General features: G+C 39.9%; 1 protein-coding gene across 1 annotated transcript in view; it reads left to right on the top strand.

Annotated features, from left to right (window-relative positions):
- Positions 1-19,996, top strand: part of Exoc4 (exocyst complex component 4) — a 741,149-nt gene that overhangs the window by 56,476 nt on the left and 664,677 nt on the right. Inside the window, exons 4-5 of the mRNA XM_051151762.1 lie at positions 4,554-4,738; positions 14,184-14,293. Coding sequence (XP_051007719.1) covers positions 4,554-4,738; positions 14,184-14,293 — 295 coding nt within the window. The remainder of the gene's footprint in view (positions 1-4,553; positions 4,739-14,183; positions 14,294-19,996) is intronic.

The raw sequence follows: 19,996 nt of genomic DNA, 5'->3' as shown, positions 1-19,996 counted from the left end.
CGAGGTGCTTAGATATTTGCTAATTATCTGCATTCTGAATATTGTCTATCTAGTTTTATACTTTTAATATGTATTTGTAACATTATTCAGTGTTGACTGCCATACTTACAAACCTGATTTTGATAATTCTAGCCTTCCAAAGCCAATTTGTTATTGTATTTCTAATCCAACAGTATCTTAAATTTCTGTTACTGCTTTATTGGTGTATTATTTGATAAGTGATCTGAATCAGCTCACTTTCTCAGAGACCCATTTCCTGAAGATTTCCAGCCTATGGTTCAACTTCCCAATAGTCCCACTAACTGGGAAGCAAGCATTCAAGTATGTAAGCTTATGGAGCCTTTCTCATTCAAACTCGTACTCCCCCTCCCCCCCCGCCATAGGCTTGTAGTCATATCGTAGTGCAAACTACATTCAGTTAAACTCCAAAAGTTTCCATAGTCTTTCAGTCTCAATACTATTTCAGGAGTTCAAAGTCTAAAGTCTACTCTGAGACTCAAGCCAATCTCATAGGGGGTTACTGTAACCCCCTATAAAAATAGTAGAGCAATTTACAGCCGGGTGGTGGTGGCGCACACCTTTAATCCCAGCACTTGGCAGGCAGAGGCAGGTGGATCTCTGTGAGTTTGAGGTCAGCCTGGCCTACAAAGTGAGTCCAGGACAGTCAAAGCTACACAGAGAAACCCTGTCATGAAAAACCAAACGAACAAAAAACAAAACAAAAAGAGCAACTTACATACTTCTAACACACAGTGGCACATACTACACATTAGCATTCTGAAAAGGAGGAAAGGGAGCATAGAGAGGGAATACTGCACCAAAGCAAGACTAAAATCCAGCAGGATAAACTCCAAATTCTTTGAGCATTCTTCCAGTCTCCTATGCCTTCTAGATTAGTTGATTACAACACATTATTTTTCTCTCTTGGGCTGGTTCCACTTCCTGTGTGCAGTTCTCCTTGGCAGCTATCTTATAGCTCTGGCACTTCCAACATTTTGGAATCTCCAATGCAGTCTGGTTTTCGTCTTCACAGCCTCAAGAAATAGTCTCTCTGGGGCTCCAGGCAGAGACTCCCTTGTCACAGGTCTGGTCTCAGTGGCTTTCCTTGACTGGGGAGGAAAATTACACAACCCATTTCCTATATCCTTCATGTCTCTAAATCCAGAACCACTGTGGCCAAACCTGCTAAGTGCTTCTGCTTGCTGGGGATGGAACCTGGGACTCTCCTTGAATATCATTTGCATAAGATTTCCTTGTTGCTTAGGCCTAGGAAATCCTCAGACTCCTTCCTTTCATAGGGTTCAGGACTAGCGAGGTTGGTCTTGCCCTGAGATTTACCACTCCCTTTATTTCATTTAGCATCAGGCTTTTCTTTAAACTTCTTGTCTTTTTGAGCATAATAATTTGCTTCACAAATACATTTTCTGGTGCTTCTTTTCTCCTCAAACTGTACATTTTGTATTTGTCTTTGTCCTGCTTGCTTCTTTTCATTGTGTATTTGTATAAGATTGATCACTAATAGTCATGTGACGCAGTCAATACTAGGCTATCTTGAAATTTCCTCTACCAAAGCCATTATCTAAAACTCTTAAATTTAGCCTCCAACAGATTTTTAGGACAAGGGCAAAAAGATGCCAGATTCTTTGCCAAAATATCACAAGAATGGTCTCTTAATATTCTTTTCCTCTGAAACCTCTTGAGCTGGGCCTCCATAGTCTACATTGAGCATTTAGCTGTTTACCTAATCCAAAGTCCCTAAATCTTCCATATTCCAGCAAACAGTAGCATAGTCAGACTTGTCACAACATTACCCCAGAATACCAGGGAGCATGGCAGCAGGCAGGCAGGCATGGCATTGCAGAAGTAGCTGATATCATGCATCTGATCCACAAGTTGCAGGTAGAGAGAGATCGAGATTGAGCCTGTCATAGGCTTTTGAAACCTCTCAATCCAGTGACACATCTCCTCCAACAGGGCCACACTTACCCAATCCTTCCTAAGCAGTTCCACTAACTGGAGACCAAACATTGAAATATATGAACCTCTGGGACCATGCCATTTCAAATAACCACAGAGAATATCGTTTATTCTCTTTTATGTTGAGAGTTTTAAAGTTTCATGTTCTGTAACTACCCTTGATCTCGTGGGTGTCTATGTACACATGCATATGCATCTGTATAAAAATTATATTTGCCTTCAGGAAACATAGTTAGAAAGCTTGTTGTTTAAATAACGACAGTGACATGCTGAAGAACACTTGCTCAAGTGCTGTATTGAAACTCCATGTAAATCTGTTCTGAGTTTTCTTTATCCTTAGAATAAGTAGGTACTGTTAAAAATAACTTCTGTGAACACTATTTGCCAGGCATAGTGTTGTTTTACCTGAAGTTGAAAAATTCTTTTGATTGAGTGGCTCTGGAAGCTGTTATTGTTATGTAATTTTGGGTTTAGGATATGAATTAAATCTCTTCATGCGAATTCCTACAAGCAAGTCAAGTGTGGCTATACAGTGGGTAAGTTTTAAGCTTAAGTATTTTGGCTGGATTTAATTACCTTAAGGGATAAGGCCAGTGGTTTGCCAAATTATTTTTTGTTTTCTGGATCTAGATGTCACTGAAGGTTAATGCCACCTCTTTTCTTCACTAGAGACTTGAGTTAAAATCCATTTTAGGGCACGAGTATAAATGAATTTGTTGTTCTTTTTCCTCCTTGGGGACACTTTGGTCATTTTACGAGTCTGCCTTTCCATTTGGAATTACTGGCAGCTTGCACAGGGCCCAGGGGCTGTCATAGCAGGGCCTGCCGCAACTCAGTGTGAAAACGGATGGGCAAGCTTCAGAGGGCGGAACTGGCCCCCGGCTTGTCAATCTTCCACTCCTTGATTCTTTCTTGCTTTAAACTTAAGGAAGCTTATTTGCTACTGACGTTTGATTATAGCACATCACGAAACAAGTGACGTGTTTATGGGTGAGCTATCACACTTTCTTTTTGTTCTTCTTAAGTCATTTTGTGCTGGTTTGTGTTTGACAGCCACAGAGCTTTCTGTGTTCATTGTCTCCTAACTCCCCGATGACTCCTCAGATGACTGTACATCTATGATTCATGTTTTTGATTACCAATGCATTTCATGACTTCTTTTTGAGATAGGATTTCTCTGTGTAGCTTTGGCTGCCCTGGACTTGCTTTGTAGACCAGGCTTGACTTGAACTCACAGAGATCTGTTTGCCTCTGCTTCCTGAGTGCTGGGATTACAGGTGTGAGCTGCCACCACCACTGGCCTCATTTCATGATTTTGATTAAATATTGGCTTTCTATGAATGATTTAATTTTTAGGATCACGTTTGTATACACGATCAGGGTTAATGATGTCACTGTGTTGTAAATGGTGTCACTGTTGCCTTCGGCTACATCGATCTGAAATATTTAGAAGGACAGCCTAAGCTGGGAGTAGCCATAGACCTTGGTTCCTCGGGGATCTGCTGTGCTTTTTTTCCCTTCAGGATTGCTTGCAGTTGCCTAGTTTTTCTTTCTTATCTTTCCTTTTCCCCTTGTAGCCTTCAAGTTCCTCTCTTCACCCTTTCCCCCACTGCTAAGTAATAATACTTAGAATATTCCCTTTACCTTTCCCCTTTTAAAATATAAAAGATTATTACCTCATAGAGAAGTAATTGTACTTATACAAAGAAATGAGATCCCACCACATGTGCTCCTTACCCCCTTGCAGCTATCACTTGGATTTTCAAAATTCATCACTGTTGACTTTCTGGAACCCTTAGCTTCTTTGTCTATTGTAGGTATTTCTGTACTATTTGATTCATTCAGTCCTTCTTGTCTTTAAAATCTCTTAAGCCATCTTAGGAGCATGTTCTTTGGACTGTGTCTGCAGTTCTCCATTTCAGTCCCCTCTGTTTAATCAGAATGGCTATCAAGAGGTCATGGCTATTACTTCCCACCTGTAGTATGCATGCACAAGTGCCTTTGCCTCCATATGCATGTGAACGTGAAAACAAGGAAGACAACTTGGTTCTTTATGACCTTACCCAACAGAGCGCTGTGTGGCTCATGAGCACCCTGAAAATAAGGCTGTCTAAATGTTCATGCATGTACCTTGGTTGAGTCTTAGTTTCAGAGAGTAACTTTGATTAAAAGTTGATTTAAGCCAGTGTGGTGGTGGTTCAGTGCTAGGAAGTCTGAGGCAAGAGGAGTGTGATTTTGAAGCTACCGAGGGCCACATAGTGAGAGCCTGTCTCAAAATAAACAACCCAAACCAAACAACAGCCTCCCCACCAAAAGAAGTTGATTTGAGATTATAGTGAAAATATGAATTGATACATGTGTCTTTAGACCTCAACGTGTCTGGAAATAGTACTCTTTATCTTAGCAAATCCTAAAGGGCCAGACTAGGTTAATCCACAAGTTACACTGCAGTTTGATACTGCACACACAGTTCCCATGAACTCTCTTTAGGTAGTACCTTGAAAACCACTCTTTCTTTTCTATGGTTCTGCAGGACTCTTTAGTTGTGCTTAACTTGGCTTTCTTTGCCCTTTCAGGTGTCAGCAGTGGAGTCTCTGGAGGGACCGCTGCTTCAAGTGGAAGGACTCAGTGACCTCAGGCTGGAACTTCACAGCAAGAAGATGAACCTGCACTTGGTTCTCATAGAGGAACTGCACCGGCATCTGTATATCAAATCCACCAGCCGGGTGGTGCAGCGTAACAAGGAGAAAGGGAAGATGAGGTTGGTTAAGGAGCTCCTCTGCTCCAGGGTCTTGTGGCAGTAACGGTATTTGAAGAAACATTCTTTGTGTTCCAGAATATCATGATTTACTTTCCTTATTGTGTCATGTCCTGTCTCTGAACTCTTAGGTGGTTTTATAATAGCAAATATGGCATATTTAGAGAGGCTAACATCAAAGTTTTCTCAGTCATTGTATATTTGCCCTGGCTCTCCTCTGTAAGGATATGAAGAAATATCTCCTGTGGGCCTGTTACATATGGCTCAGGGTCCCTTTGTACTCTTAGAAGGAAGTGGGAATGAACTTCTTCAATTGACCAGTGAGGTCAGCAATGATAAAAATACCGAGCTATATGAACTGGAGTTACAAGATTTAGTATGGTCTCCTCAGCTTTAGCAAATGTGTTCTGGAATATCTCAGGAGCGTTTCAAGGAAAAAAACTCTGCTTTGATTCCTGGAGGATTATAGCACAGCCCTATGTTTAGCAGTCTAGCTGGGCTCAGGAAAGCCATTAAGTCAGTGTAGACCAGGAGTGGAGTAAGGCTAGCTCTTAAGATAGTAGATCATCGCAGTTTACAGTAGCTGCACTTAATGGTTGTCCTTCTCGCATTCCTACACAGAAGTGTAAGATTTTTTTTTTTTTTTTCAGAAAGTCTTTCAAGCACTATCTGCTGAAATACACACATTTATGCCTTTTCATCCAGTTGTACGCCAGGAGAGCATTGCAACTAGGACAGGCTGGGGAGGAAGTCTGGCAAGTCTTGTGCTCTTTGAACAACAACAAAGGCATCTTTATGTGTGATGCTTCGGGATGGCCAGAGACTCAGGCATTTCTACTTCTCTTCAGCACAGGGGCAGTAGACAAATGGGGGAACTTGTATTCCAGAATTACTTCAAGACTAGGTGTGAATGAGCAGCTGTCAATTACCCTTTTAGTAGTGAATTCTGCTGGGGACAGTGTGAGCAAGAGGGCTTCTTTCCAGTGTCTAGTGCTGTATAAATAATAAAACAGAATCATTATGAATCTTGTGGAAAATGAGCATTGCTTTGCTATCTCAGGAAGGGCATTTAAATAAATAAATAAATAAATAAATAAAAATATGAGAGAGGTTTCAGGTTGAGATTTCTCAATAGATACACGAACACAATCGTTTAGATGCCATGTTGGTTAATTTTGATTGTCAACTTGATTAGATTAACAAATGAGTAGATCGTTAGAGGGATAAGCCTTTGAGTATGTCTGTTAGAGCGTGTCCCTCGAGGATGAATATAGTAGGACAATTTATTCTGGTCAGACCATCCTATCAGCTCAGATTGAGATTTGAGGCGAATAAAAATGGAACTGGAGAAAGACAGCTGAGCAGACGTTTAACTGAGATATGAAGTGAGGAGTCCGAGCCACAGGCTTTCCCACTGTGGAGCCGTTTGCTACCATGCTCCCTACCTTGTCTGTGTATCTCCCCACTTTGCAGGGCTGTATCGCTTGTGCCACAAGCTGTACACACTTCTCTTTTAAGTCGTTGTCAGGTTTTATTTTTTTGTTTTTTTATTTTTTGGTCATGTTTTTGGATCAGTAATGAATATTCAAAACTATCCCTTCCCCTTCTTTAAGTGGGATAAATGTATTTACTACTCTTGGGTTGGGGCCTTTGCTTTTGTGAGTCATTAGGATAAATGATACAGTCAGAGACTTGAAACATATCTGTGCTGCCTATGTTCTCTTGCCTCGGCCATTGCTTTGCTGTACTTAATCCCTGGAGTATAAGGAGGACAGATTCAAGGGACCAACCCAAGATATACCTAACCTGGCTCAGAGAGTCACCAAAACATTTGCTTATAGATGAGCATTTCTGAGCTTTATGGTTGTATACAGAAAGCATGTGATAACTTCTGTGAAACAGTGTGCTTTCTGAACACAGTAGAGACTCTAAACAGTACAGAAACATGAATGAAGTGTCAGAAAAGCAAAAAGCAATTTAAGTTTTGATTTAAAACGTTACTGAGAAGAATTGAGTGGGCGTGAGTATATGCCATGAGGTCAGAGACAACTTAAGGAAGCGGGTTCTCTGTTTCCACATGTGGGCCCTGGGCATCTAGCTCAGTGCTTCAGGCTTCATGTGCCTTTACCTGTTGAGCCATCTTGTTAGCCCAAATTCATTGTTTACCACACAGTTTGTGCCACTTTGTTTTGGTAGTCTGAACCAGTTAATTATCAGAGGTTCAGAAATTGCAATTAGAATGCACATAAAGACATTCCTATTTTTTCTTATATTTTAAAATTAGCTTATGAAGTTCCCTGACCTTTTCATACATCCTTCACTCTGGTTAAGTGTGCCTCCAACTCCTCATTTCCTCCATCCCTCACTTCTGTTTCCACTTAAAACTTTTTCATTTTAGTGTCGCCATTTCTACTTTGATATCACATATGAAGAACTGAAAATTTTGAATGGGCTACAAACTTGTTGGCCACATAATGAATTTTAGGCCAGCTAGAGAGTGAAAATACTGTCTAAAAAAACCAACCAACCAACCAACCAAACAAACAAAAAAACCCAAAACCAAACCAAAAAACCAAATCAAACCAAAACAAAAAACCCACAAGCAACAACAGCACTGTAGCTAGGAAGATGGCTTAGTATCTGAGAACATTTGCTATGAGAATAAGAGGACTCAAGTTCAAATCCCCAGCATCCATATAAAACCCAGATTGTGTGTGTGCATGCGTGCATGTATGTGTGTGTGTATGTGTATATATGTGTGTATGTATGTATGTATGTGTGTGTGTGGATGTGTATGCTTTTGTTCGCACATGTGAACCCCAGCATCTATGACAGAGACAAACATATAGGAACTTGCTGGGCAGTCAGCCTAGCCAAAGAAGTGATATTTCTGATCAATGAGAGATCCTATTTCAAAAAGCAGAAGATGGAGACATTTGACATTAACGTTTGGCCTCCACATGCCTGAGCACACACCCTCACATACATGGGTGTATACATTATACATTACACAGAAATAAATAAAACAAAGATCTCTGGAGGGGGGCAGAAGAAAAGGAGGGAAAGAGAGGGAAAAAGGAGGGAGGGAGAGGAGAGAGACTTAGTAAAGGTATAAAATAGTCATAAGTGTTTGGAAGAAATGAACAAATGGGAAGATTGCCATGCTCTCAACACATTGATGTTGGTTCCATTTAAGCCCAATTGATGTCTTTGAAACTCCCGGCCCGCAGGACGAATCGAACCAGGGTTCACCTGAAAGAGGGGGTGGGGATGGGAAGTGGGGTACAGAGACGCAAGCGTCAGGTCTGGAAATTTGCTGACTAGTAAGAATATATATAGAGCAAGGTCAATAGGATCTATTCTAATCCCACTCACCCTAACCCCCAGGCAAGAATACAATAGCCTGAATCGCTCTCTGTAGAACTTCCTAGTTCTCTGAGGAGTTCCCTGTAAGAACTTCCTTGATCCTCTGGGTGGTTCCCAGTTGGGACTTCCCTACTTCTTTGCAAGGTAAATAGTCCAAGGGTAGCCTAGAACCCAAGACCTCATGAGGCAAAGGTCTAAACTCGAAGGTCACAGCATACAGCCTAAGCATGGGATTTCTGACATGGCAGAATTTGGCATAGCTCTCCACATTCTACTTAGAAGTGTGAGTTATAACAGTTATAAAAAAATGAAAGGAAGTTCTGAGGGCAGTGTTCCTCACGTGACATTAAAGTGTATTATAATGCTACTCAAAGAACACAGTACAGAATGCAAGTAGAAACATTGCTAGACAGAGTAGAGTTCTGAAACCAACCCTCTGATTCACGGAGCTTTAGTACTTATTTATTTGGCATTAATGCAGGTCAGCACAGGAGGGGATAGGAAAAGTATTTAGAATACTTTGTTTGATGTAATTGTTGATTTGAAGAAAATAAATTTACATGCCTATTTTTTATATACTAAATGATCTAGCCTGATATAAAAATCATATGATAAAACTTGATAGGCTTTAACATATAAAAATATGTGCAGAGGCTTTTCTAAGCAATGAGACAATTAATAAATAATGTTAAATTATCTATTTCAAAACTTAAAATATATTTACAGTAAAGCAGAGTAAAAGTTATATATAGACTAAAAAATATGTATTAAGGTTTAGTGTCTAACATGTGAAAATACTTCTCAGAATAATGAAAGGGAAATGATCTAATTCATAGATTTAAACAAACCTAAAGAGATTCAGACTACTATGATTAGAGAAATACAGATTTGAGAAACCAAGTATGGTATGGCCTTTTGGTCATCAGATAGCTAAAGACATTTATAGCATGCTGTTTTGATAAGAGTGGGGGAAATGAATAATTGCCTCTCCTTAGTTGAATAACCAATATGCTTTTTTGGAAAATAAAAATTTACATATTCTTTAGCCATAGGATTCCGTTTCTAGGTTCACATCCTATTTAAAATATTACGTTTATGAAAATATACGTTGTAGGATGTTTGATGGACATTATGGTTATAAACAACATGAAATCCCACATAACTAAGACTGGTGTGGTGAGGCATGCCTGAAATCCTAGCTTTGGCGACCCCCTCTCAAGAATGAAATGACATATCCTCTTCCCCAGAAAAAGGGAGAATCCTCCAAACCAGCTCTTTTACTCCCTCCAAAAACTCCATGCAACTTTAATGCTCATTATGAAGAGCGTGGTTGTTTGGGTTATATATCTGTTTTGTGTACCACAGCAGCGTGAAATGAATGAGAAGACCTCTCGTAAGATTTCTGAGATGTGTTATTGGACCCCTAAATCAAATTGAAAGCAACATGTATTATATGAGCATGTTTGTAGTTACCTAGAAAGCTCCTAGAAGGGATGTGGGAAACATTGATTCTTGTAAAAAGTACAAGTGGGGAGTGAAGAACAGGAGAGGATTTACCTGTGGACCCACGAGCATACTTTATTTTAATAATAAAAATAATTATTCTTGATGATTTTTAGTTTTTTTTCCCTTTGAAATGAAATGAGGTCTTACAGTTTAAAGGAAAATCTGGGGTCATAGGTATGAATAGTAGCATGTATGCGAGTGTGTCTTTTCTGGTATGTGTGTACAGGTCTGTATACGGAGCACATGGACAGACTTGAGTCAAGTCTTTTGATAGTTACTGCAGAAGCATTTTAGTGGGCTATTTTGTATTCATTTTCTATTTGTCCTTTGTATTTTACCTGTTTATATCCGTTTTTGTCTTTCAGTTTTATTTTTGTTTATTTTCTCTTTTCTTAGATATAAACAACTCATTTTTGTTTGTTTGTTTCAAGACATGGTTTCTCTGTGTGTAACTCTGGCTGGCCTGGAACTCGATTTGTAGACCACAAAAATCTGCCTGCCTCAGCCTCCCAAGTGCTGGGATTAAAGGCGTGCACTACCACACCCCCTGCTCCATTCTATTTTATATTATTATATCTTTACCCTTGATCTGTCTCTTGAATACATGACTCTTTTCTTTTCCCTCAGTGTTTTCTGATTTCTAAATCATTCGCTGTTCTTTCAGTATTTTTAGCCAGATCTCTGAATTCTAGAATTAACTACATCCGTGATTTCATTATATTATATTTTTCATTATATTAATCTTTGATGGATATTAGACAGCTCAGTCTGATTTAGCCAACTTTTATGAACATTTCCTCTGACAGCCACTGTACCAGCCACAGTTATAGAGGTAACTATATTAGTTGTTAGATAGTGCAAAGCTTATCGCACTCCCATCGGCCTTCAACAATCAAATCTGGACCTGGGAACTTTGTAAATAGGTGAACCCGTATGTGATAACCCAAGAGTTACAGATTAGCAATTACAAAGCCAAGGAGCAGAACTATGGTATAATTAACACCCAATGCTTTACAAGCTAGAGGACTTCTAACTGTTCTTTTAAAAAAGTGGAAGATCGGTTTTCATAGATTTGAAAATCAAACACATATTAAAGAAGATCCTAGCAAGTTGGATGGTTATTTTGTGGCCAGAAAGTCCTTGGATAAATTATAGTGGCAGTGGGATCTGGGTAAATTTTGGTGACAGTTTGTTTTGGTTGTCGAGGTATAGCCTAGGATGCTGCCTAGTTTTGTCATCCTGTACTGTGTTGTTTATTATGTACTCAATACATATTGATGCACACCAATAATTGATGTGTTTCCACCTCAGCTATGGAGGATTCTGAGTGGAATGAAAGTAAAAGTTATTGTGTATTTTAAAAAAGTATCTTCTATTCACATTTTTTAAAAAAATAAAACAATTCAGAGCATTCTTACTCATTAGAATCTTCAAGAGAGTAGTCTTTTACTTATTTTGTTTTCTAAAATAACTCTCAGAGATTCAAAGACCATTGAGGAAATTAATTAATACCTTTTCAATTTTGTCTCTGATACATGGTGAGGGGAGGCCTTTCTCTGTTTTGAAATGAGAACTTGGTCCATTTGCTGTGACCTTCAGTAGGAGCCCCAGCATCTCTGCTGACCGTCCTATCTGTAGTCAGTAAATGAATAGGTGCAGAGTCTTTTCTCTGAAATTTCTGAAACCAAGTCCTTCCAGAGAAATCCAAGATGTGGGGGTGCATGCCTTTAATCCCAGCACCTGGGAGGCAGAGGCAGGCAGGTGGATCTCTGTTTGAAGGTAGCCTGGTCTAAATAATGAGTTCCAGGACAGTCAGAGCTATCTATCTCAGAACAAACAAACAAACCCCCTCCAAAATAAAAAAGAAGTCTAAGAGAAACCCTAGAAATCATTTCCAGAGTTGCTTGCGCTTGAATTTAGAGTTTACAGAGGAGAAAACGGAGGCCTAAGGGGAAATGTGTGTGTGTGTGTTTGTGTGTGTATGTGTGTGTGTGTGTGTGTGTGTGTGTGTGAGAGAGAGAGAGAGAGAGAGAGAGAGAGAGAGAGAGAGAGAGAGAGAGAGAGAGAGAGAGAGAGAGAGCGCGCGCGCGAGCCCTCAAGCAAGCCAGGGGATGGGGGATGGGGGGGGGGGGGAGGGGGGTGGAGGCAAGGAAGAAGAGGGAGGGAGAGGAAGGGGGGAGGATGAGAATACTAGGTGTAAATAGAGTTTTGAGGGCACTTCTGGCTTTCATTATAAAGTTTGGTAGCTACATTTTTAAAGTAACAAGTTATTTATTATGCTGTATTTATCAAAAATATATTTTTGGTTTATGCTGCAAAAATAATTATAGATTATGATCTAAAGTGAATCCCATGTCATCTGCGTTGATAGACGTATGCACTATTATACTCGCAGTGTGTCCCAGTATGTACCAGTGATTGTACACAGGCACTACCATTGCCCTCTCAGTGCAAACATAGCAGCATCCACACGCAGGCATAACCTGTACTGGTTTATTTTTAGAAACGACAGGAAGTATTGCAGCGATATATAAGTCTTTATTTTTCTGCTCATTGATATTTTTGTTTATCCTGATATACAAATAACTTCCAGTTCTTTAAATATTTATAAAGTATGTATATAATTTGCCCGTCATTTAAAGTTGAAATTAACTTTTTCAAAATTGCTCAGTAGCAGAACTACATTCCTCAGCGATTATCCTGTTTTTGTGGCCCTTGTATTTGGGGGTGAGGGAGGAGTGCAGACTTTATTTTGTAATTAGAAATAAAATACAGGTAGAAGAAGAGTTAAGATAAAAAAAATGTGGGAATAGGAAGAGTCATGGTGGTACATGTCTGCAGCTCAGTGCTTTAGATGCTCAGGAGGAGCCCTGGTCCTTGTTTCCAAAAAATGAAAACAACAATGAACAACACTTCATTGGACATACAGAGTGCTGTATTTACTTAGGATGGTTTAGGTAATTAAAACGATATATATATATATATATCCCCACAGAGAAGGTTTAATTGGAAATAACTATCCCAGTTCATTTCCTATTCCTTATGTACCTGAATTGAGTTTCACATTAGCCGGGAGTGATGGTGTCGATTAGAATGTGTGATGCATGCTTTAACTTAGCCCCACTTTCATAGTCAACACTGAGCACAGTGTCAGCCTAACATATTACAGAAATTATCTGGATAATGGTCCCCACTCACCTTAGTCAGTGAAGATGGAGAAGTTAGTGGCTGCCATGCTTTCCCCATGTCCCAGGATAAGGGACCATTTGGCATTATCTTGGAGTAAAAGTAGTGCTGTATGAGTGATTATTTTTCTCTTTAATAGAATGTTTTCAAATAATAGCCCTTTGTTGTTAAAAATGCAGGGGTGTAGTTCAGAAGTAACCGTCTCATCTAGCAGGGGCTTTGATCCCCAACACTGTAAAAAGGGAGGAAAAGGAGAGTGAGAGTGAGAGAATTAAACTTACTGCTTTGGTTCCAGAAAGATCATGGGAGGAGGGTGGGGAAATGTTACGGTGGAGAAGGGTCCAGATCAATGCCCCCTTTGATGTCAGATGACCCTTTCACAGGGGTCACAGGTCAGACTTCCTGCATGCCAGATATTTCCATTGCGGTTCATAACAGTATGAAGTTATAATTATGAAGTAGCAATGAAAATAGCTTTCTGGTCTGGGTCAGCACAACGTGAGGCGCCGTATTAAAGGGTCGCAGCGTTAGGAAGGGTGAGAACCACTGCTCCAGATGTTGTTCCCATTGGGCCATCGGCCTCTCCATCTTGTCTGAAGTCTTTCTAGTGGGCTTGGCTGTTCCCTTCCCTTGTGCCTGCTCTCCTACTAAGGAATTAGGTTGTGAATGATTTGCTGCTGCTGCTGCTGCTGCTGTGTTTTGGGCTGGAGCAAAGTGAGAACTGTAGCTTGTAATGTTGGGCTGGACTTCGCGAAACTTGTGCCATCCAGGCAGTGTAGCTAGAGGATTCTGTTTCCTGTGGCCAGAACCCAAGCTGCAGATGTAAATTAAGGAGTTACCTTGAAAATATAATTGCTGTTTATAATCTTTATGCCATCTATAACCAACTTATTTATTTTAGTATCTTCAAATTAGATGATGAGGGCTAGGCTTTATTGAAACAGTAATGCTGAGTAAGTCTGTGTGAGAAATTAAGTGATTCATAGTGATTCTCAATTTATCAAGACTTATGAGTCATTTAAAGAAAATGAAAAGGAGTAAACTCCTGAAAAATAAAAATAAAAAATGACTTGAAGAACATAAGTTTAAGTGAGGGTTTAATACTATTAAACCTTCATTTATTTATCATGTCATGGTGTCACTTGAACTTTATTTACTTATAAGTAGTCTTCAGTGCAGGCACAAAGGCGGTCAGATGGTTGCTCGATGCAATTTTATTACGAGATGAACATCCTTATAGTAGCTGTGTTAAACAATTGGGACTCTTAGAGATATTTTAAGTCTCCAGCTGTGGCAGCTGCTGCATTGTGAGGTGTTTGGGGTCTGGACACTGAATAGGACTTCAGTTGGTTTGGGAGAAAGTGGTAACTGCAACTTGCTTTCCCCACAGTTCTCACGGCAAAGATGTCTCTCCCGGTCCTCTCATTGAAGTTACAAACATTCCGACTCCACGCAAATTCCTTGATGCCGCTCAGTATTCTACTGCTGGAAGCTCAAGTGGTAAGTTTCTTCTTTTTCTTTTTTCTCCCCTTTTTAAAAATAGTATATTAGAAAGCCAGGAAAAGACCCATAGGATCTTGTGATGTGTCCTTTGGAATCCTTGCAGGAAATAGATATAAAACCATTGGCTGGACCCGTTGCCTTATGGGGGTGAAAACTGGCAGCTAACTGGCCGGCCTGCAGATTCCAGCTGTGAATGCATTTTATTTCAGTGGTAACTGTTCAGTTTCCTAAACTTGCATTTGAATGCTCCTTGGTAGAATGTATGCTTTTCTCTTTGGTTATAATCTCTATTGCTTCTTTTGTTATCAGATGACAGAAAGATAGAAATGAGTCCAAGCCATCTATTATGAACATGATAGACAAGCTTCCTTTATTGGAACTGACCAATGTGAGCCAAGAAGAAGTTACATTGCTCAGAGACCAGGCTGCTTGCTTGAAGAAGCAAGCATCAGGCTTTTGTTGGTCTTACAGAGATAGACTAGAGTTTGGTGATTGTCCACTGGTCGTGAGCACAGTTTCAGAGATGTTTCTGTTCTTGTACACAAGCATTCTGGCCTTGAGGTGTGCAGGCTGACAGGCAGTATTTAATTCACTGCTCAGCCCTCCTCCTATTGCTGACATTTTCTTTTTGTTTTTCTTTTGTCTTTTTTGAGGCAAGGTATTTCTGGGTAGTCCAAGCTAGACTGAAACTTAGAATCTTTCTGTTTTAGCTTCCCAAGTGCAGCTCTTTATTTAGGTTTGAGCAACTGTGCCCGGTGATAGTGCTATCTTGCAAAAACATCAGGCTTTATGGTAAGGCCGAGGGATGTTAAGTGCATGAACTGCCGACATAGCACAAAGCCAGGGTTAAATGCACACCAGCAAGGGCTAAGAGGGCAAGGGGCTGTGTAGCGTAGTCTCTGGGACGACACCATCAAATGTGCCACATGAGCTACATGGACGTATACACATTATTTTCTATTTTTTCTTTCTTTTGTTGGTTTATTTGGTTTCCAATTTCTCCTAAATCATTTATACTAGTTGTTATTATTAGACCTTACAGAGGTTTGTATTCAGTCCTCTTCATAGAGTTCAAAAGGCCTTTCTCTGTCTTTCTAGCCTAGTGTTGCTTTTCTCTGAGTTTTTGATACTTCTATAAGGTATTGTAGAGCACAGAAATATAAAATAAAATCTGTGCAGTAGGAGAAAGGATAAGCAGGCTCCAGGATGAGACTTGATAGGCTGTGACCATATGGCAGGGGAGGAGGTCCCCTTCTGCCACAGACCTAGGGGAGGGGAATAGAGTGAAAGAGGGAGGGAGGGAGTAATGGGAAGATACAAGTGAGGGGATAATAATTGAAATATAATCTGAACTAATTGATTTAAAATATAAAGTAAAAAATTTACTTTTACAGAAAAAAATATGTACATTTAGCTTTGATTCATATTTTACTTACCTTTAATGGAAATAGCCTGCTTATATTAATTTAGGTCAATGTTGCTGAGTCATTGTCCAAGTGAAATAAAAATTTTAGTGGCTTATAAAGAAATTATAGGTCATTCAAATAAGGCAAATAAGCCAAAATGCCAAATATAGGTTGATACATCTATTTATTTTAATAAAGCAGCTTTTACTTTCAGATGGACACTTTATTCTGTCAGGTCCTGGGACTAACAGTGTCATGTAGTGGAAGTCATATTCCCACAGTGACCCTGGTGTTATTTGGAAACTCTGGAAGAACCTCATGATTAGCTTAAGTGGAGCCAGGGCCGTTGTGGAAACCACATGTAGAAATCTGGACAAATCTTTCTTTGAAGGGTTTTGTTTCCTGGTCTCTTTGATACTGACTTTCTGTATCTCATGACTTTCCTGTGCATGAAGGAAAAGAAGGTAACGGTCTAATATTGATTCATGTCAGAAGTGTTTATTGCCTGCTATGTGGAAAGCACTGTTTTAAGTGCTTTACTTGAATTAACTGAGAGGTGTATTATTATAGCTTCATTTACATACAGAGGGACTGAGGCCCAGCCAGGTTAGTAATTGGCTTTATTTACCCAGTTGTCTAAGAGCATTTGATTTCAGTGCTGGAGCTGAGTTCTAGAATGTATTTTTTTAAATCAGTTTGTTGTTGTTGCAAAGAAGCAAGCTGTGTATTGTGTTCATTTTCTGTTCACAAACATGGCTCACTTGAAATAAATTTATTAATTATCTTACGGTCTTGTAGGTTAGAAGTTTAACATGAGGAGCTAAGGATATGGCTTAGCAGGTAAAGCATGAAGAGTTGAATTTGGCCGGGTGGTGGCGACACACATCCGTAATCCCAGAACCCAGGAGGCAGAGGCAGGTGGATTTATTTGAGTTTGGGGCCAGCCTTGTTTGCACAGTGAGTTCCAGGACAGCGAAGGCTACACAGAGAAACCCTGTCTCCAAAACCAAAATCAAAACCAAACAAAAACAAAACAAAAGGATCTGAGTCTGGTTCCTGAACACCCATGTAAAGGCTGGGTGTAGTGGCATGTGCCTGTATGTCCAGAGTTGGAAGAAGGGCATGGAGCGGTAGGTGCCACGGGCCCACTGGCTAGCAAGTCTAGCCCTGCATAGCAAGCTTCAGTGAGAGAGCCTGCCTTAAAAATATGGTGGTGCCGGGCGTGGTGGCACACGCCTTTAATCCCAGCACTTGGGAAGCAGAGGCAGGCGGATCGCTGTGAATTCGAGGCCAGCCTGGTCTACAAAGTGAGTCCAGAACAACCAAGACTACACAGAGAAACCCTGTTTCAAAAAAAACAAAAAAAAAAAAAAAAAAAAAAAAAAAAAAAAAAAAAAACCAACCAACCAAACGAACAAAAACAAAAACAAAACCAAAACCAAAACCAAAAAACCAAAAAATGGTGGCAAGCTATAGAAGATAACATCTGATGTTGACCTTTGCCCTTCACATACAAAGCATGGGTGCACAAGCCTGTGCAATAAATCTTAGCACTCAGCATGTAGAAGGAGGAGGATCAGGAGTTTGAGCTGATCCTGGTCAGCCAGCTGCGAAGAGAGTTTGAAGCTAGCCCAGACTACATGAGACTGTTAGGAAAAACAAAACAGTACATAACACAAGTTTCACTGGGCACAAATTAGAGCATTACAGGGCTCTGTTATTGAAGGTTGTGGGGACTCTTTCTCTGCCTTCATCAGGCTCTAGAGGCTGTCACTTTACATGGCCCTTCTTGTTCGAAACCAGCAATGCTGCCCAGTGACATTCCTCTCCCACTGCAGTTCTCTGGCCACGTTTCTGCCTTCTTCCTCCCCGCTTAAGGACACCTGTGGTAGCATTGCACCCACCTGGGTGTTCAGGCTTACCTCCTCAAAGTCTTTAATGTTATCCATCTGTAGGGTCCCCTTTGCCATCAGGTGGCCTCCTCTCAGCCTTGGGGCTCATGCCTGGATATTTAGGGATCCGTCCTTCTGCTCACCCTATTCTGCTCACCCTAAGTGCCGATTTCGGCCTTAGAAACCGACGCGTAAAAAATTGACGTTTTGAAGTTATGTGGTGAAATCTTTTTAAGTCCTTGCCATTCTAGTCCTTAGGACTCTATTAATCTGAATCACATTATTAAAAGAGATTGTCCAAGTGAAGAAGAGAGACATTATTGAGAGACTACATAAAATGTTACTAAGTACATATAAAAGCTTGGGGGCTGATGAAATATACCATAATAAAGGGCAGAAATTTTGTCTAATTCTTGGTACTGAACAGCAAGTCTTTAGCCTCTATTTGTGAAGTACTCTGCAAGTCAACTGAGAAGGTAATAGACATTTCAGCAGGGAATTTAACATAGGCTCTTAAAGCTCCCCTCTCATCTTGTGAAACAGTAGGATTGAGGGTGTAATCCATTAGAACTGACACTTTTATAGAGGAAGTTCCAGTAGGGAATCCCCAGGCAGAACGGATTTCCCATTGGGGTGCCATAAATTAAGGTTGGAGGTGATTCCTGAGAATGTTCAGGTTATTATTAATTAAATAAGAATTCTGATTGCTTGTGAATGAGTCATTTTGCAGATGCCCTATTTAGAGGTGCAATTGTGACTTTTCGTGGAGAAGTTTTCTTATCATAGTTTGCACGTGATGCTTTGCAAGCTGCATTTTGTTGTTCAGTGGATGCACTAGTGCTATGAGGTCACTTTAGGGTAGTTGCTACTGTTGCTGCCGTTAGGACTGCCATCTTTATATTCATTATGCTTAAGTGTAAGGTCATATATGTAAGAAAGGTTCTTTGTGCTATCTAGCTAAATAAAGTACTCAGAAATTGCAAAACTGAGGGTAGAAGCAAATAACATTAAAAGACATAATTGGAATTTGGATGGTTTTCCTACTACACATCAATCAGCGTGTAAGTGGCATGCTAAAGAACAGAGTAGATCATGGAGAACTGACAGAAAGAAGAGTTTGTTCGTAAGATTGGTATTCAAAACAAGCAGGCAGAGTAAAGGGAACATGCTCCCTTTTTAAAAGGGAAATCTTATGCTAGTAATATACAGAAAGATATTAATCAGCTGTTATTTCAGAAATAATTTTATAAATATAGAAAGTGATTCTAGAGAGAACGAGTGTTGGGTTCATGTTCACCCGACATAGCCATGCTTGGAACTCACCTTTCTGCTGGCTCTGCTCTTGTGTAGGGTGCATTTTGTAAGCCTGTCTTGTCATTACAGTATTTTGTTAACATATGGGACAACTAATGTCTTGTTTAGATGCAGTAGTTTATCTGAAGAATTAGGTAGATAGATTGGGAGAAAAGCCAGCAATTATAGTAAAAATATTGGTTTAAGCTTTTGGACTTCCAGGATAACCTTCCATTTGGCAAAGTGCCTTTGAAGCCCTGTGACTGAGCAAGCCCTCCAGCGACATTTGTGGCTTCTGGACTCATTTGATTCATGTCCTGCTAGGCTGCTGTGATCATGACTGTAGCAAAACTGGACTTCTTAATTCTTTCATTCCTGGTATAGCATAGGTCACTCAATAAAACCTAAAAGAGAACACAAATTAAATGTTTTTTTTTCCTCATTGCTGCTGTTTTCTTGATGTGCATTTTATTTCACATAATCTTATCTGAGACTTAATATTTATTTTAAGAATTGGAGCTATGGCATTTAAGGAATTCTCTCACCATGAAGTGGGAAATGTATGTTCCAATATAAGAGGACATGAAATAATCTCCTCATAGAACTCACATGTATGAAACAGTGAAGTTCTGGCTTACCAAAATTGCAGGGTCCTTTTCAGATTACTTCTGTCCTTAGTGAATGAAATGAGGAAATGGCCGCTCCTAGGTTTGGTTGAAGAGCAGGTCTTTATTGTAGATATTTGGGAGTAACATGACCGGGAGACTGAGCTGGGCCATGAGGGGAGAGGGGAAGAGAAGAGCAAAGAGCGGTAAGAGGACCAAGTGCTGGATTAAAGGCATGCGTCCCCACTGCCTGGCTCTTTTCTTAATTTTTGTAGGTCGAGAAACTTATTCATTTCTTCTAGATTTTCCTTTTTTAAAAGTTAGGATTTCAAAGAATTCTATAATAATTTTTCTAAATTTTATTGGCACCTGGTAATGTCTCTCATTTTACTTCTAATTCTATTTCTGTGAGATGTTCCTTCTGTCTCTCTCTCACCTGCCTGTGTTTCATTGCTTCTCAGGGCTTCTCCTTTACTCTGCACTAGATTAATTTTGCCCTGCTCT

Source organism: Acomys russatus, chromosome 10 (assembly GCF_903995435.1).
Source record: "Acomys russatus chromosome 10, mAcoRus1.1, whole genome shotgun sequence".
Taxonomy (NCBI): domain Eukaryota; kingdom Metazoa; phylum Chordata; class Mammalia; order Rodentia; family Muridae; genus Acomys; species Acomys russatus.
Note: the sequence above shows the minus strand (reverse complement) of the source record. Positions and strands in the feature narration are given on the sequence as shown.